General features: G+C 36.6%; 1 protein-coding gene across 2 annotated transcripts; it reads left to right on the forward strand.

Moving 5' to 3' along the window:
• The first annotated feature begins 1,227 nt into the window (after nt 1-1,227).
• LOC129945454 (fibroin heavy chain) lies at nt 1,228-12,496 on the forward strand. Of its 2 annotated transcripts, XM_056055220.1 has the most exons (11): nt 1,229-1,991; nt 6,548-6,648; nt 6,721-6,824; nt 6,890-6,955; nt 7,020-8,177; nt 8,388-10,550; nt 10,609-11,042; nt 11,106-11,302; nt 11,365-11,487; nt 11,541-11,638; nt 11,701-12,496. In XM_056055220.1, the coding sequence occupies exons 1-11, from the start codon at nt 1,917-1,919 to the stop codon at nt 12,339-12,341; spliced, it is 5,160 nt and encodes a 1,719-aa protein (XP_055911195.1). In that variant the 5' UTR covers nt 1,229-1,916; the 3' UTR covers nt 12,342-12,496. The 2 variants fall into 2 exon arrangements, with proteins under 2 accessions (XP_055911194.1, XP_055911195.1); XM_056055219.1 differs by having other exon boundaries at nt 1,228-1,991; nt 7,020-10,550.
• The last annotated feature ends 8,673 nt before the right edge of the window (nt 12,497-21,169 follow it).

Consider the following 21,169-nt stretch of genomic DNA (forward strand, 5'->3'; position numbering starts at 1 on the left):
TACGTACAATCGCTTCGATGATCAATAAACATCAACCGTCATCTTTTCATTGAAACTTTAAGTTTTATTTCATACCAAACAATAAAATGTCAATTTAATTGATGACCTGCATTTCATAAATATTTGTATACTTATAAATTAAAGACATCAAGATGCGACAAACTGTAAAGTAAATGAAAGTGGGTAAAAGTCCGAATGGTTCTATATTGTCTCACGAGTCACGAATTAATTATTACGTCGCTTGTCGCTCGGTACAGCTAGTGATAGAGCTATCCTATGTTGACATCAAAATAACTTAAGTGCGTCTTGAGTTGCAAACAAAATGCTTCAAAAATATAACATACTCGTACATTGCAATCGGCTTTTCCATCAATTGAATTTAAAACAAGGGAAACCGAAACCGAAGCCGAAACTGAAACCGAAAGTGCTTGAGACTCAAGCGAAGGCGATGCATCACACGCAAATTGTGTAAGTTTTGATCGTATAAAAAGACTCAAAACCCAAAAGGGGTGGACGACGAATTATAATTAATTACTCTCCATGCCACCCTAGTTGAGGATCATACAACTTTACTGCGTATAGCGCCAGAGTCTTGAGCGATTGTTGCTCTTTTCAATATAAAAATTTACACGCGCGCAAAGAAATTAAAGTACGGCCGCAGTAAATTGACTTACACAACAGGGTGGACATAGTTTAAGCCCTGATTTTTTAATGTTTTTTTTTTAATCTTTTAATGTAGGGAATGGAAAATTTACTTACCGTCTAAGTTTATTATTTAAAACCAAACGTCAAAAAATCTTAAGTAACTTGACAGAAAAGATCGTATTAACTGTGAAATTTATTGTAATTTTGACAACCCTGTGTGTCAAAATAAGAAACAACAGATCTGTCAAATGTTCATCCACGCGGTACTTATGCAAACAATTAAAAGACTAAAATTTATTTGGAATTGATTACCAGCATTACCAATTCTAAAATAAATATATCAATATAAAAAGAATTTATGAAATTATAATAAAATAACAAAAAAAAACACCCTTTAAATTATGTCCATCGTAACACTATTAAGTCATACAGTACGAGCATTATAGAAGCCGCAAACATATTCATCAGTTGGCGTGTTCTAGCTATATACTTGCCCCAACATTTACTTGAAATGGGTCAAAAGTCTTATGCTTCGTTTTATAAATAAGGGGCTTTCGTTTTCTTGTCATTCTTGTATTGACTGACAACAACGACGACACTCGCGGGTCGCTCAGGGCTCAGCTCTTAAAAATCACTCTAGAACGGATTATTCGCAAGCTAACAGTTGACGCGATCGGAACGGAAGCAGGAGCGTTTGATTTGTATTCCTTGATCATTAATATTGATGGAACTTATATTATCAGACAGACTCTTCGGTTCATCTTAACTTTAGTTACGCTCTTTCTCTTTGGGATTAATTGGATTTGAAACTCCTTATCGCATCACTATCCTGACCAAAGACAACGACATTTTAATAAATGTGTAAAATATTGTGTGTGGTTATTTAAATACAAATTTATATAATTAAAAAAAAAATCGAGGTTTGAATGTGATGTGCAGCAATCAATAAAAAATATTGATAATGAAAACATAAAGAAGTGAAAGAATATAATATACAGAATTTTGTATATACAATCTTTTTTTTTCAAAGTGAGAATCACGCAAGAAAAATCGAAAGAGTGCGATAAAGTTCATCTCATCGAGAATAGTTTTGAAATTGGACCGCGATAAGACGAAGTGTTTTTAAAACGAAGTTTCGATTACTGAAAAAGAAAAGAAAAAATATAAATTCAATTTATAGAGGATTGGCTCATCAACTTTATCTTCATCATTAAGGAAGATATTTCCGTTTTCCTTTAATTAGAACTGGGATAAAATATAACAACTCAACAATGTTACCCTTTCATTGGGTGGCATTCGTAGGAATTGTGATCGCTATAGTTGCTGTGAATGGAGCTAAGATTCCGGTAAAAGAAAATTTTGTAATACATAATATTTTGTTTCTAATGAGAAGAAAAATGTATTGAGTCGTCTCACAAAATTTAGTTTTTTTGAATTTTTGAAGAAAGAATACTAATGGATTATTTATTTGCAAAATTTGAAGTAAAACTGAGAATTTTCAAAAAATAAGATTCATGGATTTTTAGTTAATTCTACTTTCCCACTTTATCAGTTAAATTCCTTAGGTTTTCTGCAAATTATTAACAAAATACATTTTGAATTTGGATATTCGTTATTTTTCTGAAATAGAATGTTCAATTAAAATGTTGACTCTATTCGAAAAGAGAATAAAGTTTGAGAAATGGTTTATCACGTTTTTACTGCTCTGTTTTTGCTAGATTTCTGGGATTCCAAGATGCAAGTTCTAAATAAGTGTCCTGTCCTTGCCTCTTGCGAAAAATCGATATTCGTTTGTATTACTACTAGGCATTCAAATTTCAGGTCCCCCCAAATCCTGCTTTAACCTACTCAGAGGAGTGGTTAAAGGTTATGAATTATTTTGATATACATCTATATTAAAAAGGAAATAGATTCACCAAAAATGAGATCAATCAATTTAATTTCTGCTTCCGTGTTTCCATTGCAAACAACATAATTTTTAAAAATTGGAATTTGAAAAATACTGTTTTATATGTCAATACGCTTTCACACACAGGCCATAAAGTCACCTACAAAACACTAATCTAAATTTCTAAAGAAGTGGTAATTTCAATCTTATTGAATGAATCTAAAACTTTAAAAAAGGAATACCAAGAATGCAGTAATGCTTTTTTCAGTTGGATATTTTCTTCTTTGATCTTTGAAAATCAATCATCAATTAAAGCAGGAAAATCAAACCTATTATGTAAGGTTCGTCCAATCTAAAGAAACACCTTGAAACTTTACACAAATATGTTAAAATATTTAAGAAAGTATTAATACACTTTTTGTATTAGATTTTCGTAAAAAATGTGTTGATTTTTAACTTCCCATAGGAAGTTATTGTAATGGGTCCGATTTGTCAAATTGAAAATTTTGACATTTCTCGACGTTTCAAGGTCCCTAGAGTCGAAATAAAAGATTTTTAGAAAGATGTCTGTGCGTGCGTGTGTACGTACGTTCGTTACGTTTTTTCGTCGTCCATAGCTTAAGAACCAGAGGAGATATCGACTTCAAACAAAAAGGCAGAGAGATGCAGAAAGGGCTCTTAAGCAACTGGGTGGGCGTTTTTTTTTTACCATAGCATTTAAAAAAAAAGGTGAACATTTTGGTTAACCCTAAATATCTCATGAAACAATGACGCTAGAGACTTGAATTAAAGTTAATATAATATACTGGAACGTGACACCAAACAAATATATTTTTTGAAAATAATGCAAAAAAAAATTGTCACCTCCAAAATTTTACGAATACAAAATGATTTTATCTCAAGAACAATTTTGCGCAACGAAAAATAAAGTTTTTAACATCTGGTTTTGAATTGATAGTTTTTTTTTACAAAAAATAAAAACCTGAACAAAAAAATTAATAAAAGTTGGTAAAAATTGATTTTCGACTTCAATATCTTTTCAAAACTTTGAGATTATGGCTTTAAACTACTTTTATCTATTAAGAAATATTGTTTTCAATATTCCGTAAAATTTTGAGAAAAATCGAATTGACAGTTTTCTTACAAAAAAATAAAAACTTAACTGAAAATCAATTTAACAAAATTAGATTTTTAAACTAAACTATTTCTTTACTTATATGAAAATATTGTTGGTAAATTTAAAATTTTTGAGAATAATTCAACTGACAACTTTTTTAACCCAACATGAAAACCTTCAAACTTTTAAGCAATACAAATCGACAGATGGGATAAGAAGTTATCAGTGTGGGTCGTATCCCAGCCTCTTTTTTTAACCAAAACTGAAATGTTTGATATTGTTGATCATGAAACGTTGTTCAGAAAATATGAGAGCATGTGTATACAAATAAATTATTGAAATCAGTTCATGAGTTCCTGAGAAAATTTAAAAACAAAATAACGGTTCTTCTGGAGCACTAAATTTTTTTATTGGAAGAAGTTAAGAGAGAATTTTTTAGAGAAAATTTAATAAAAATCTATCGGTTCGTTTTTGAGAAAATTTGAATTTTCGATATTTGACCAAACATTTTGTGAATTTGTACTCTAATTTTGTATAAAAAAAACGCCTAACGCGAATCTGCTTAAAACATAAATTTCCGAGTTTGAACTTAACTCTCGTATGGGCTGTAAAGCCAAGGACAGGCAGTCATTGAACGGTTACTCACTTTTTTTGACTTCTCTATCATCTTAATGCCATTTTAATGGATGCAAAACTTGCCAGATAGTTTCTATGTGTCGAAAGTAAAAATACGATGTGGAAGAAAAAAATTGTTTCAAATGGGAAACAATAAACTTTCCCAAAATGTTTCTCAAAGCGTTAACCATGCATAACAATACAAAAACATTTTTCAAATGCGTGTGAAATGTTTTTCAAACAATTAAGAAACACTTTTTTAACAATATTTCCTGAAATGTTGGTTTTTGTTTTCAGTCGATTTAAAACTCAACCGAACTTAGCATGACATTGATTTTTTTCCAAAGTAATTTCGTTCTGGTTCAACTCACTAGTACCTTCCTTTATAATTTTTAAAGCCTTAAAGACAATTTATTTCTACTAGGTTAAATTTAGTATAACTATTTCCACAGGCTCTAATTAGATTTTTTTCCGAAATCGACGATTTTTTTTCTAATAAAATTAGCTCACAAAAATAAATTTTACCCAAAGTGTATCAGTGCATTTTCACAGTTGCTTAAACCCGTTTTATGGAACGTCTTCAAAACTAGTTTAATGGCAAAACTAGTTTTAAAGTCCTTTCAAGTCTTATTGGAAATTTAATCTTAATGTCATACATATCAATATTTAAAAATTTTAAAGCTTGAATTCTTCTACAGAAACATTAATTTGAAATCCAATTTGATGCTCAAATACGAACTGGAATACTCATAGGTTTAAAACGACAAATGTGAATTAAATAATCCTTAGCCTTTTTAAAATGTGTGGATTTTAATTACAAGATCTGAATAATTTGAGTAAATAATTATTCAAATATTTCTACATTTCATCTTGGATATGATTAAACGTTTTGATGAAAACTAATTTACCATTTCACTTGAATATGATAAGAAATACAAAAATCGGATTCAATTTATGTTTAAAGTATTTTAAAATCTCAGTTTAGCAGTTGTGATTAAAATAATTTTAAGTTAACTTTGGAAATAAATCAATAGCTACACGGCAATTAATGTAAAGGGACCTTTTTAAATAAAATTTGTTAGTAGATTTTTCTAATAAACTCAGAGCTTAAAAATTTAAAACACAACGCTTCCCTCCCGACAATCTGCCAGACTTTGAAATACATAACTAGGGCTTAATTTAAACCTGACACTGAAATATGGGCATAACTTTCAATTAAATTTATAGATAATACATATACTAAAACAATTAAATTACGGATTTAAGTAAATAAGCAACATTTTAAAAGCTGACGTGATATTTCCAAACATTTTAATCTCCAAAAAGTCATTCCAAATTTATAAATATGCCTGCAACTATCTTTCTTTAATGAATTACTATAATCGAATTGCTATTAGGCTCAAGGACGCTTAATTTTTTTTAATTTATAAAGTATTACAAAAATTACTATAATAATTATCATGTCTTGCAATTAAACTAGAACAAAGATCAATTCTAATGTCAACTGCTATCAATAGAACACGCAGAGTAACTATCTTCAATTGCAAATCACTCTAGATTTGATTTTGATGCTGCTAAAAACAATTTTTTTCGGTTTTGTTTAATTTTAAAATATTGTTGCTGTGTAGGACTCCATGTATTTTGATATTTACTTCCGTTTATTTTTCTTAGTTGTACTTTGATTTTTGGGGTAGTAATTTATTTTGAATGGTGACAAATTTCTTGAATTAAAGATTAACTATCTCGTACGACAAAAATAATCTGGAAACATAAAAAAGTGAGATAATCAAAAAAATGTATTCTTTCATTTATTTCAAAGTGTAACCAGAGCATAAATAAAATTAGCAAAATAAAATATTTCAGCTGTCAAATATACTTTCACTACTTTCAAAAATTTTTAAATCCAAATTCAATTATAAAACATCTTTTATGAGATAGAGATATCATCATTTTAAAAACTTAACATTTTTGTTCAAGCTGTCATTTTGTTATGTCAATATTTTTTGTAACGGTAGCCCGATTTGTTTTAACAAACTTAAATTTAGTAAGATATATTCATAGAGATTGACCTTTAATAGTTTCGTTCCTCTTTTCAATTCGACATTCCAAAAGAACTTAAATTTTCTCGGTATAAAAAGAAAACGTTCAATTTGACAGATTTTAAACAGAAATAAATTGATTTTTTTTACCAATGAAAACCTCATAGCTGTGGTATGGGATTAAGAAAGAGGTTTTAGAGTCTAATAAAATAATAAACGAAAATTTTTAAATTTTTTTTACAGGAAGACAATTTTATCGATCCAAATGCAGTCTATGGGAGTGAACAATACGTTGAAGCCGTACAAAATCTACACCGACGAAGATTTAAAAGAAGTAAAGGATTGTAAGTTAATAGGGTTACTGCATACTTATGCGAAAAAAATTAACGCTTTTGAAACTTTAAAAAATACTTTAGTGCTCGTGGTCAGACTCAATCTCAATATTTGAATTTTGGCAAACCAGAACAAGATGGAAAAGCTGAAGCAGAAGCTTCTGAAACCGGGTCAAGATCGACAGTGTGTAAGAAAGAAACAAAAAACAACTTTAAACAAGAAATGAAAGTAGCTCTCATTCTTTTATTTTAGCGGGAACTCATGGAATGGGACAGGCTCAAAGTCAGTTTTCTTCGTCTGGAGGATGTGGGGGATGTGGTAAGAATTGTTTTGAAATAATATAGTCCAATTGATATTTAATAGTTTTTATTTCTCATTTTAGAAGATACAATAGGATCTCCAGACCCGTATAGAATTCCAAGTGACAAACTAATAACCCCAGGTGGAGGTTATGCTGACGGCCGAGTTGGAGGAGGTCCAGGTATGATGCAAGGAGCTGGAAGATTTGATGGAGGACGGCCAGGTGTAGGGCCTGAGGCAGGATATGGAAGGGGTGGTGCTGGTGGTATTGGACCAAGTGCACTAGATGGATCTCGGCCTGGTGGTGCGGGTTTTGGACCTGGTGCTGGACCTGGAGTAGGTGTAGGAGGTGGTGCAGGAGTCTCTAGACCAGGTGATCTCGGCCAAGGTGGTTATGGACCAGGCAGAGGTGGTATTGGTGCAGGTGGTTCAGGACCCATCGGTGGTGGTATTGGTGGTCAAGGAGGTGTTGGACCAGGAGGAATTGGGCCGGGTGGTTACGGTCCCGGTGGTGCAGGTCCAGGCAGAGGTATATCAGGTGGATATGGACCGGGTGGAGCTGGAGCTGGTGGACCCGGTGCGGGTACTTTCCCTGGTGGTGTAGCACAAGGCGATTCATCTAGGCCTGGTGGTGTGGGTTCAGGAGGAGTAGGCCCAGGTGGTATTGGTGGAGGTGGTTCAGGACCTATCGGTGGTGGCATTGGTGGTGGTCCTGGTGGTATTGGACCTGGGCCTGGAGTTAGAGGAACAGGGACCCCTTCATATGGCCCTGACGGCTCAGGAGCAGGTAGAGGTGGATATGGTCCTGGTTCTGGTGGATATCGCCCAGGAGGTGTTGGCGGTGGTTCTTTAGGTCCTGGTCAAAGTGATATTCGTCCTGGTGGTATTGGTGCAGGCGGTTCTGGATCAGGTGCAGGATCAGTTGGTGATGGTGGCCGACCTGGTTATGGAGACTATGGACAACCAGGAGCTGGAGGACTCCGTCCAGGCCCAGGTGGAATTGGTGGAGGAGGTGATGCTGGTGCAGGCAGCCGTCCGGGTTCTGGATATGGTCCTTCTGGAGCTGACACACGAAGACCTGGTGCAGGTGCTCCAGGCACCCAAGGTTACGGACCAGGAGGCACCCGTCCTGGTGGTGCCGGGACTCCTGGCTTAGACGAGTATTGTAGATATACAGAACCTGGTACCGGCGGCAGATATGATCAACGCCCTAATGTTGCTGGTGGTGCAGTTATGCCAGGTACAGTACCAAGTGAAACGCTACCAGGATACAATTTACCTTCCGACTCGACCGCTGACTTACTCCATCTACCAGGTCCTGTCGATGGGGACTCTGAGAATTATCCAGGTGGAGAAACAACAAGTGGTTTCCCGGAAGGTGGGTTTTATCAGGGTGGTTCTTTGCCAAGTGAACAGCCAAATAGTTTACCTGGTCCCGATTCACGTTTAGGTGGTCGTGTTCCTTCAGGTGGTCCAGCAGATAGGTATGGCTCCGGTGCAGGCATCCCTGGTGGTGTAGGTGGACAAGGAACCGGAGATAGATATGGCCCAGGTGCGGGTGTAGGTGGTGCTGGCGATAGATACGGACCTAGAGGTGGTGCTGCGGGACAAGGTGTAGGTGGCGATAGGTATGGCCCTTCAACAATCCCTGGAGGATCTGGATACATCCCCGGTGGAAGTGGTGGCGGATATGGTCCTGGACAAGCAGTGGTACAACCTGGAGGTAGATATGGACCGGATGGTGTTGACAGTACGGGAAGTAGATACGGTGCAGGAGGAAGACCCAGTGGTGGAGCTAGTGATGGTTATGGTCCAGGCATGGAGGCTGGTTCAAGTCCAGGATATGGCTCTGGAGCTGGGACGGGAACTGGGGGAGTTGGAGGAAGACCTGGAGCTGGTCATGCGTATGGACCTGGTGGTGGGGTTGGAGATAGATATGGTATTGGATCTGTGCCTGGTTCGGGTGGTATGTATGGTCCCGGAGTAGGTGGGACAGGAACTGGAGCAGGTGGCCCGGGTGGTGGGTACGGTCCAAGCGGCGGAACTGCAGGTGCTCCAGGAGGTTTATATGGACAAGGAGTTGGTGATGGTAGCGTGGGTACAGGCACGGGCTCATATGGACCAGGAGCTGGTGCTCTTAGACCAGGTGCAGGTGGTATTGGACCAGGAGCTGGTGCTCTAAGACCAGGCTCAGGTGGAATTGGGCCAGGAGCAGGTGGTATTGGACCAGGAGTAGGTGGTATTGGACCAGGAGCAGGTGGTATTGGACTAGGAGTGGGGCCAGGCACAGGAACTAGTGGTATGAGACCTGGAGTTTCCGGTACTTATGGACCAGGATCTGGTGGTGCAGGAGTAGGAATGGGTCCAGGAGCTGGTGACTTGTATGTTCCTGGTGTTGGTGGTTCAGGAGCTGGATTGGGACCAGGAACTGGTGCTATGTATGGTCCAGGAGGTGGTGGTTCAGTAACAAGGCCAGGTTCTGGATCAGGAGGCACTTATGGTCCCACAACGGGTGGAGCAGGAACAGGACCCGTAGGTGGTGGTGCCTTTAGGCCTGGTGTTGGAGGAACAGGAATGAGACCAGGTGCTGGAGGTATGGATACAAGACCAGGATCTGGGGGAATATATGGACCAGGTGTGGGTGGATATGGCCCCGGTGCCGTTGGTGCCGGAATGGGACCAGAGTCTGTTGCTTCGGGAGCAATTCCAGGATCTGGTGGTCAATATGGACCAGGTGCCGGTGGTGTAGGAGTTGGACCAGGTGGTGCTAGTGGAACTTACGGACCTGGAGTTGGTAGGGTAGGTACAGGAGGAATGTACGGTCCTGGAGGGGCCGGTGGACAAGGAATGGGACCAGGCAGCGGTGCTGGAGGAATTGGCCCAGGTGCTGGAGGAGCAGGAACTGGTGGATTATATGGCCCAGGTGCTGGAGGTGCAGGAACTAGTGGAGTATATGGTCCAGGTGCTGGAGGTGCAGGAACTGGTGGAGTATACGGTCCAGGTGCTGGGGGTGCAGGAACTGGTGGAGTATACGGTCCTGGTGCTGGAGGTGCAGGAACTGGTGGAGTATATGGTCCAGGTGCCGGAGGTGGAGGAACTGGCGGAATATACGGTCCAGGTGCTGGAGGTGCAGGAACTGGTGGAGTATATAGTCCAGGTTCTGGAGGTGCAGGAACAGGTGGAATATACGGTCCAGGTGCAGGAGGTGCAGGAACTGGTGGAGTATATGGTCCAGGCGCAGGAGGTGTAGGAACTAGTGGAATATATGGTCCAGGTGCTGGTGATGCTGGTGGATTATATGGTCCAGGTACAGGCGGTGCAGGAACGGATGGATTATACGGTCCAGGTTCTGGTGTAGGACCAGGTGCAGGAACTGGTGGATTATACGGTCCAGGTTCTGGTGTAGGACCAGGTGCTGGAGCTGGATATGGTCCAACTGCTGGAGGTGCGGGAACAGGTACCGGTGGACTATACCCTTCAGGTGGAACAGGAGGAGCAGGTCAACAATATGGCCCAGGAGTAGCAGATGGTGGAACTGGAGGACTATACGGCCCAGGCGCTGGTTCAGGTATAGGAAGCGTAAGTGTTCCAGGAGCAGGGTACAGACCAGGAGGTAAGAAAATATTGTCAATATATCAAATCAAAAAAATTTTAATTTATACAAAATAAAGGTCCTTCTGGTTTGACTGCCCCTGGTGGTGTTGGAGACATAGGAGGCATTGGCGGTATCGGTGGAGTCGGTGTTGGAGATGGTGCTGCAATTGGTTCAGGTGGAGCCGATGATGCTTTCTCACAAGCCGAATCGACCGTTAAAGACGGTCAAGCTGCTGCAAGTGCTATGGGCAAGAAGAATGGTGGTACAGCAAAGACTCAAGTTTCTGGAACATACACCTCTTCAGGCACATTCAGTGCCAGTGCAATGACATCCGATGCAGACCGTGCAGCAAACGCTCAAGTCAGTGGCAGCAACGAAGGTACCATGACACAATCCCAAGGCCAAGGTGGGGCTGCCCAGTCACAGTCACAAGTTCAAGTTAACTCTAAGACAGGAGGTACAAAGGCCTCATCTCAAAGTGGTGGATATGTTCACCAAAGCCAAAGCGAGGTAAGTGAGAGAAAAGTTTCAGGTTTTAAGATGATTTAAACAACGTTTTTAACCCAACTCAAGGTTCAAGCTAACGACAAAGGTGGTCTAGCTGATTCACAATCAAGTGGTCCAGGACAGACATCATCTCAAGCTCAAATTGGCTTCAGACCTAAACAAGAAGCCGATGAAAGCATTCAATCTTCAGGAGGTGGACAAGCATCAGCACAGTCTTCTAGTCACTCAGGACAATCACAATCACAAATTCAAGGTCAATCTAGGTATGGAAATTCTGACACTAAAAATAACGAACAAGTATAATAATTTGCTGGAACTCCTCCAGGTTTGGAATCTCATATCATGGAGCCGCTCAATCAGCTTCAGGAACAAAGGAACAAGTCGCGACTTACAGAGAGCAGAACCGACAACTTTTCCAATCCATAAGTGATTTTGGAAATACTGACAGGTTCGTATAAGAGACATTTTGTGGGTTGCGATATTAATTACTCTTTCTTCCAGTATTATCGATAAAGTAGACAGTGCTTACGGTCCACCGGAAGGTGTTCCACTTCCAAACAACGATGTTCAGCTGCGTTCATCCTCAAAATCAAACGATGGTAAGAATATCTAAAGTCCTCTGTACTTTAATTCGATTAAAAAAAAAAGTTTACATTTCCAGTTAAACCTCTGCCACACCCATCAAGCAAGGACTCAGATGAACCCGCCGAGGAGGAAGAAGAGGAATACGAATACGGCGACGACGAAGACTACAGCTACAATGAGAACGTCGTGAATATGGGACAGAAGACTGCACCTGAAAAGGGAGCAAGCACTACAGCAAAGCCATCCGCTTCCGCCACAAAGATCTTCTCTCAAAACACACCAACCCAAAGCCAAAAAGCAGCTGTCGCTGATCCCAAGGACAAGTTCTCACTCATTCAAAAACAAAATGGACGTACCGTGAATTACATTCCCCGTTCAACAACCGAATCCATTCCCAGTGGCTTCCGCGGAACCGTTAATGTTGAGAAGAAGTTCCACACAAAATCACTCGATTCCACCAAAGAAAAATCCGATTCCGAGGGTAAATCCAAGAAAAAACTTCCCGGTCCCGATAGTTACGTAACGGTTACAAAGTCCGTCACCGGAAGCATGGACAACACCAAAAATCCTCCGGTGGAAAATAAGAATTTCCAATCAACTTACTACACAAAGTCATCAACTTGTGGTTACTTTACATTCTCCTGCAATATAGTTTATGGAGCGAATGGACGAAGCAAAGTCTGCCGGCCCAAAGCACCAGCGAATGGAAAATGTTAGAGTTATCTTCTTTATTAATTAATTAAGAATATTAAGTTAATTTTTTTTAACTATATCCAACAGCAAAATAGAAGTTGTTTTTAAGTAGAGTAACGCCGAGTTTTATTCACTGTTCTTTTAATAAAATTATCTAAATCTTATAAATAATAATCATATACCTACTATTTTATTAACAACGTTTCCATTACATATATTTTTTTGTTTGTCTAAGTACATAGTTATTAACTGCCATAGAATTTATTTTAGAATGAGCATTTTATATAAGTTTAATTTTATTGTACAAATAAAAATAAAACAAATTAAAATTTAAATGAAAGTTGTCTAACTTTTAAGTAGTACCCGTGGCATGATGGTTAATGCGATTGAATTAATAAAAATGAATTATAAAAAAAAGTGCGTTGGACTGTCATGCCAGAGATCTTTGGTTCGATCCCTGCCTATGTCAGGCGAGGAATTGGTAAATTCTCCAAGAGTAATTCTTGTCTTGAAAAGTGCTTTCTCAAATTTGCCGTTTAGAATGGGTTTAAAACAGTTGGTCCCCTACATCCTTGACAACATTACTCGCACACAGGAATGGTTGAGAGATGAAGTCACTAGGCGCCACCCAATTTTTTTATTTTATGTCTTACTTTTTAACATGATGACATGAGGAATTTTGATGAAGCTATACGTTGGGCCAAAATGGTAGGTTTTAATGCCATGGTTAAACATTTTTGTATGGCCTTTGGAATGTTCAATTGAAACTTTCAAGAGTTTTCGCCAAAACTGGAATGTTCTAACAGTAGTCGTGATGAATTAGGACGTGCTGAATTCTATTTTTTGGTGTAAAGAAATTTCAGAGTGCCACGTTTTCGAGATGTTCTTCGCAAATGTTTATCATTTGTCTAGATATAAGGATTGTCAGGAATTATTTTTTCATGATTATTCCTAAGATTCTTATTTGGTTCTTGTCAAGTCAAGGAGGAAAAAAGTTACTTTGGGTATTAACTAAAACCTGAAAATAGTAGAAACTTTTTGACTTTTGAAAACTTTACTCAATAAAAGTTTATTTTTTCGGAAAACTAATCCACAAATAATTAAAAAATGTTCAGAAATAGAAACCTTTGAAAGAAAACTACACTCATTTCCAGAATGTTTGAAAATACGTTTTTTACTTGCGACATGCGCCTTAAAAAAATTAAACACGATATTTTGATTGGTTTTTTTGGATCATATTTCAAAAGTTTAACAATATTAGATGTGTTAACAACGAAGCTTTTGCTTATCTGAAGGTGGTTAAAGTTACCAAAGTATTTGAATTGATTGGATTTTAATATTAAACAGTTTTATATTAATTAAAGAAAAAAGAAAAAAAATTATTTGAATTCATTAGTGGTTTAATTTAAGAAAAAAGATACATTACAAATATGAATTTACTTTTATCAGTACATTGTGTTTAAAATTTCATTTAAATAGAAAAATTTCAATTTTTTTACTTTTCCTTGAAGTCGGACATTCAGGATTTTGAAAGAAAATGTTGACTGTTTCTTTTTGTTTATTTGGTGCACGAATGTGCATAATTTTTGTTTTGGTTGCATTGATGACTAATCCAAAATCGTGGCACCATCGAGTGACTTCATTAAACTCCTGTTGCATTGTAGAAATCGCGGTTTCAAGAACATATGTCTGACAACAATAGATGTATCGTCTGCATATGCAAAAGCTGTAATTTTCTTAAAAATCCGTAGGTGTGCATCCGTAAAAAGTATAAAAAGGACCGGACCGGTGAAGCTCCTTTCTTTACTCCATGAACTTTCAACTTTAACTCTAAATATTCTTCCTATGAGATAGCTCTCCATCCATTTCCATAGAGTTCCCCTAATGTCAATTCAACTTGTCAAATGCCTTGCTGAAGTCCTAACCAATATGATGGTTTTAATTGAGACTCATGTTAATAGTATCACAGAATTAACCAATTTTAAATTAAAAAGAATTAACCAAGTCTTCCCGTATTTTTACCTTTTTGAAAACCATATTGATGGGATTGCAGCAAGCAGTGCTTTTCAATAAACTTGTTTAGTCGTCTTACAACAACTTCTTCAAGACATTTTTCAACAGCTGGCAAGATTGAAATTGGCCTACAGTTGAGAATTTAACTTTTTTTCCTCCTTTAGAGATGACACGAATAACTAAAGTCTTCAAAATTTTCGATACACACCCTTGTGTCAAACTTCTGTTCACAATTTGTTGAATCAATGGTGTTAGCAGATTTGCATTGAGTTTAATGTTGCATCCCTTTATTGCGTCAGCACCTGGGCTTTTATTAGGATTCAGATTTCTAAGTATGTTATAATTTTCGATTTAATTAGCTTCTTCTACATACCTATATTGATTAGGAACGTTTTTGACAAGGCTGTCTTCATGTTTTAACATTGCATACGTGTACAATCTTCGTTGCTTGTGTTGAGAAACACTCAACAAGTTCTTAAATAATGTCAGAAACTTTAGACGTTTTACAAATATTGTGTTGTATAATTTCATCCACAGACGTTTTATTCCTACCCAATATTTTATTTATTATCCTCTAAATTTTTTTCGGATGACGTTTTGCGTTCAGTATTTCATTTCTGTAGAAGTTAGATTTTTTTCATTTGTATTTGTTTGTTTTTTTTTTATAACTTTTCATTTTTATAACTTTTGTTTCGTAGATTATTCTTCCATCTTCTATACATTGTATCTCTCCTTTTACACAGCTCAATTATATCGGAGTTATAATTAAATTAATAATACGATGGTAGGGAGTTTCTCTGTCGTCTGTTTTATCCTCGCCTCCCTAAAACTTAAACAATTGAATCTATTAATTTCAAACTTGGAAATTGAGCACATTCGAGTAAGGCTTTTGTTTTAATTATTTCAAGACCAAAAATAATAGTAGTCCCCATGCAATTTTATTGGTCAAAAATCGAAAATTCAAATTTACAAAATGTTCCCTTATATTGACTTTATTTTATTTTATGAACAAAAATGTCCACTTTTTCTTTTTTAAAAATATTCAATTTTTATTCAAAACTCGATGTCACAGAAAATAGTCAGCATTCTTTAAGGAACTCAAATAGAAAACTTATGTTTATAAGCACTAAACAACTTCATACGAAAAATATTTTCAAAAGAAATTGAAAAATTGTGTGCACAAAAATTAATTAAAAAAGTGCTCAACACTCTAACGAATTTCGACAAAAATATTTATTTGAGAAATTGACCTGATCATGTATTTTATATCAAATGTAAAAGGCTTGAAATCTCTAGCACTTTGAAATCATATGTTTTACTATTATTTTCATTAATTTGATAACAACAATTTTTAAAATGTTCCTAGTAAAACTTTAAAATAAGGTCCTAAGAAAAAGCTTATACGATTTTTATATTTTTGACAATTAAAAAAAGTTAGAATTGTTTGGATTGAATTAGTGAGGGTGCATTTAAAAACTTCAGAAAACAATTTCTAATAACGGATCGAAGACATATCTCGAAGGTCAGTAGATTCTAAATGTTTTACTATCGTTATATCGAAAGATGAATTCAATAGGTTATACAAATAAAACAACAAAACTGCATGAAAATGTTTTATGTATTAGTCACACAATTTTTTTTAGAAAACTCATGGTAAAGTTTTTAAGAAACATTTAAAGCATTTCCCCAAAATTATCACATTTAATCCCATGACAATATTGCATATTCGATTCTAAGGCGATGCACTTTGAAGTTATATTTAATATTTTTAAATCTTGTCATTTTTTGAAAAGTTCGTGATGTATGAATCATATCTCCTATTTTCATGAAAGGTTTGACGTCAATTCTATTTTTGTTCCTGGGTTCTTGATATAATATTCTTGTCCCTTCTGACCAATTCCAAAAAAAATATTTACATGAAAAGGTTTGATTTATAAAGATCTTATTTATATTTAATGGTATTTTTCTATTAATATTTCAAAACTTGATTGAAATTACATCCTATTGTTATTAAAAAATGCATACTTTTTAATTTCTTTCTCTCACAGTACTCTATAAAAGATTCTCCCATCATTCATTTATTGTATTGACCCTGATACTAATGTTCAAAATCCAGAATATCTTGGTGAAAGAGCTCATCTTGATCTTCCAAGTAGGTATCCATATTGTTTTTGAATTGTTTCAGAAAAATTCAACAACTCATTTTTTATTTAAAGTATTTAGCTCTTTTGTTGCCAATAAAACATTGGACTATATACTTAAAAATATATCAGCACAATCGTTTTTGAGTTTTGAGTACCTATATTGGAAGATTGATTTCTGGCAATAATTTTCTCTAATTTTGTGCTGGCGAAAATTACGACTTTCACTCGGGTAATTTCGGACATCATTTCATTTAATATTTTAAAACGCTCAAGAATCTTGTCGAAACTATTTTATAAATCCTAATTTAATGTATGATGAAGGCATTAATTCATTATTTGTGTCCTCTGTTGGGTCCCTCGGTTAAGCCTTATAATGTTGACAACGCACTAATTTGTATTTATCATTGTGACAAAATTTGAACCTAGAATCCCTGTATAATCTTATCTTATTGGTTTCTTATCAAAGATTAAGATTGTCATAAATGTGTAGATTTGTTTAACTTTTTAAAAGAAATTATTGCAATTTGTCGAATTGTAAGTTTTGACATTTCCCGACGATTCAAGCTCCCTATAATGAAAGATTTTTTAGAAAAATTTCTGTATGGGAAGCTTTTTCGTCATTTATTTTGACTACAAATAAATTTTTGTAACACAGATAATAACACAGACAATAACACTGAAAGATACAGAAAGGACTCTCAATTTGGGTCAATCCATAATATCTCACGAACCAATAATGCTAGCAACTTATATTAAATTATATAAAAGTTAATAGAGATTGATTTTCGATTCAAATTTCTTTCCCACAATTTTAGATATTGGCTTCAAATTTATTTATTTAATTTTATAGAAAATATTTGTTTCGAAACTTAGAATTTTTTTTTATAAAAATTAAAATTTTAAAGAAATAGTATAAAAAATAGGCAAAAACTTATGTTCGATTATCGATATTTCGTAAATAAGTGAAATGAATTCAATATTATTTCGTTCTGTGCTAAATTTTCTCAGAAAAATCCAATCTTTCAAAAATTTTAACTAAAATGGGTGAAAATTGGTTTCCGACTACAAATCTCGTCAACAAAAATAAATTTTAAAATCAAATTGTTTCATAATACGCAAATATTGTTGGTAACTTTATGTTAATTTTTTGGGAAAATTTAACTAAGAACTTTTTTAACAAAAAACACGAAACCGACAAAACAACAAAAAACTGATAACAAATGGTTTTCGGCTTAACTATTAGGAGGACAAAGAAAGATATTGATTTGAAATTATTTATCTCACACTTAATATTGTTATGAATTTTTTTTAAGTTCTAAGCAAGAAAAATCTACAGACAGGATGACAAGTTATCAGTGTGGGTCGCCCAGCGAATCGAAACCTCCAGGACAATGAAATTGATGAGTCTGTCGAGACCATGGAATCAACCATTTTAATCGCCTTGATACCCAAAAAATTCACACGACAACGAAGGACTGATACCAACACCTCCCGAAATATGTTCAAAATGTATACTCTCACCGATAAAGCGCCTTCAGTGGATCCATCAGAGGGAACTCAAAAGGTTCAACCTTGAATACCGGACTATCAAAAGTGAACTGGAATATGTTAACATCATGTTTCGAAACTCCATTAGACACCACAATGACATATCCTACAAAAAGATGTTGAGGGAGATAAAACCTGGACCAAATGCCTTCAAGGAAATCAACGACCTCATCGGTAGGAGAAAATCACAAACAGTTTGAATAGATTTTCACCCCAAAACCATCAACGGACCAAGCCTTCCTGAATGAAGTAGAAACCTCCATCCAGTTGACTCAACAGCCAAACATTGTAGTTCAATTTGATGTATACCAGCTAATATCCATAGATTCTGCAAACCTGAAGAGATAGCTGAGATCATTTACAACTTGAAGCCGAAGAAGTCAACTGGAATGGACGGAAAAAAGTGGAAGACAGCCAAAGTAGTTGCAATTCCGAAGAAAGGCAGCACTAATATGATCTCCAATTACAAGCCGGTTTCACTCCTCCGAAATATCAGGAAAATTCTGGAAGATGTGATATTAAGGAGACTGAAGAAATTCTGCAACGAACAAAACATCATCCCTGACATGCAGTTTGGATTTCGACTAGCTCACTCAACAATTCATCAACTTCTAAAGTTTCAGTCGGACGTCACCTCCGCTCTCAATATCCAACCACAGTTAGGTGCCTTATGGATGTCGAGAAAGCTTTCGACAGCGTATGGATTGAGGCCCTCAAGTCAACGATTAAAGACGTAAAGGCGGGAGTCGCTCAAGGAACAAAACTTGGACCTTTAACATGTTTAAAGTTTAAACACAATGCAAGCTTTAGGAAAATAGGGAAGAATTAAAGAGGAGATACCTATGCGCATGTTTTAAAGTTGTGAATATCAAAATGATTAGGAAAAACAGAGCTGGGTAAAGCATTCCACATTCTCGATGTGTGGTTAAAAAAAGAAACTCTGTACTTGTCAGTACGTCTGAAATTGAGCTCAATGTTAAACTGATGTGCATTCCTAGAAGTACGAGTATTACGGCTGATTTGTTTGAGGGGGGAAATGCAACTGGCTAATTTGACAGAACACTGTTTAAAAAATATCGGTAGAACAACGAAAGGCATGAAACATTGGGGCGGTGTTCAAGTGACGTAATTGTTTCGGTTATAGTTCTATCGCCTATCATTTTCAAAGCTCTTTTTTGGATCCTGTCCAAAATACTTAAACTTGCCCAAATATGCGAATGATATTCAAGTTTTGGACGAATGAAGGCTTTGTAAATTACAGACAGATCGGAAGAGGTGAAAATGTCTTGCACCGTCGGAGAAATCCTAGCACCTAGCAGCATTTTTTGTCAATATCAAATATGTGATCATTCCATTAGAGGTGATCTGTGATGTACATACCGAGTGCTGAAAGTTGATTAGTTTCCTGGATGCAAGTGCCGCTCATGGATAGTGGCATCGGGGGTGGGTTAAGCTTTAACGACATGAGACAGCATTGAGTTTTCGAAGCATTCAATTCTACACGGTTTTTGATTCTCCTCATTGTACAATACTATCGAGATAAGAATTTAATGAGCTTATCATACGGTGCCGTTGAAGTTCCACATCCAAAGGACAAGGATGAGAATCTAAAAACAAATATGAAAAGCTGAGGGTACTGTCATCCGACAAAAACAAATTTAGTGGGTTAGAAGTTTCAGACAAAAGATCATATATAAAAATAAGGAAGACCGTTTATTTTGTGAATATCAGATTTGAACCCGTCCAACACTCCTTGAATTGAACGGTCCGAAAGGTAATTTCTAACCCAACGAAGCAGGGATTCATCAATATCAAAAGCACGCATTTTCGATAAGAGAGCTTTGTACCAAACTCTATCAAATGCTTTTGAAATATCAAGTGCAAAATCTTACTTTCTCTAAAACGATGTAAAGATTTGTTCCACTGGCCGGTGAGATAAACCATGAGATCACCAGTGGACCTGTTGCTACGAAAGCCATACTGACTGTCATTAAGAAGCTTCCGTTCTTCAAGATATTTCTTAGGCTGATAATTAATAAGCGCTTCCATGACCTTGGAAAGAAGGGGCGTGAGTGCTATTAGAAGATAGTTAGAGGGGGAAGATGATTCGCCTTTTTTTAGGGGCAGGCTGTACAAATGCTGTTTTCCATCCGCTCTGAAAGAGACCTGTAGATTAGGAAAGATGGAAAAGCTTACGCAGTGGTTTTGCCAGCGTTGATAAACACCTCTTCAGAACAATAGAGGGAATACTATCCGGGCCAGCGGATTTGTGTATGTCAAGGTCTCTCAGTGTTCTTGCAACTGCACGAGTGCGAAAGAAGATTTGTCCCATAGAATCGTTTACTCTTTCTAGAACAGGAAAACTCATGACACGTAGCGTCGAATCAACAGCAAAATGTGCTGCAAGCAAATTGGCTTTATCGATTGAGCTCACATAGGGAGTGTCATTGTGGACAAGCGTTGGAACCAAGGTGGGCGTGGAGTTCGTTCGTGCCAACAACTCACCTATTCGTCCTCCATGTTTCATACGATCGCAGCCCGAAGTGTAGAAGCACACATAAGCAGACTCTACGAGTACTACCAGAAGAGGGGAATAAGGATAAACACCTCCAAATCGGAATAAGTGTGCTTCCGGAGACCCATCACTCACATTAGCCGCTGTAGATCGACAGCAGTGGCCCGAAACCTAGTTCTGACGTTTCCGGATGGATCAAGGACTAAAGCGAAGAAGAACTCCAAATACCTGGGAATACATTTTATTGAGTGCTGCGCTTCAACTTATACTTTAAGGCCTACTACTGCGCATGAACGCCGCCACACCCAACCAAAATCCAAATGAACTACCCGAACGGAACCTCTCCAACGACACTCTTTTTTTAAGCCATCAATTTCATATTAAACACATGTTCATTTTGTAATTTACCAATGTATAAAGTTAGGCCCCCTTTGTGCCAACAAATGTTTTTATTTAAGTTATGGTTAAATATTTTTTATGTTAGAATTAAGCCAAATGAATATAAATTGTTTATGGTTCAATAAATTAAAATGAAACGATAATGTGGGTCGCATCCCAGCCTCATGTGACATTTTGAAATGTATGAAAATCTTACTATAAAACAATTTGGACAATCGTGAAAAATTCTCCCC

Source organism: Eupeodes corollae, chromosome 2 (genome assembly GCF_945859685.1).
Source record: "Eupeodes corollae chromosome 2, idEupCoro1.1, whole genome shotgun sequence".
NCBI classification, from domain to species: Eukaryota; Metazoa; Arthropoda; class Insecta; order Diptera; family Syrphidae; genus Eupeodes; species Eupeodes corollae.

Bases quoted from the DNA above. Each gene is read 5' to 3' on its own strand.
- LOC129945454 (XM_056055219.1), top strand. From the start codon at position 1,917: ATGTTACCCTTTCATTGGGTGGCATTCGTAGGAATTGTGATCGCTATA. The intron at 1,992-6,547 runs GTAAAAGAAAAT...TTTTTTTTACAG, and splicing joins TGAATGGAGCTAAGATTCCG to GAAGACAATTTTATCGATCC. The intron at 11,043-11,105 runs GTAAGTGAGAGA...ACCCAACTCAAG, and splicing joins TTCACCAAAGCCAAAGCGAG to GTTCAAGCTAACGACAAAGG.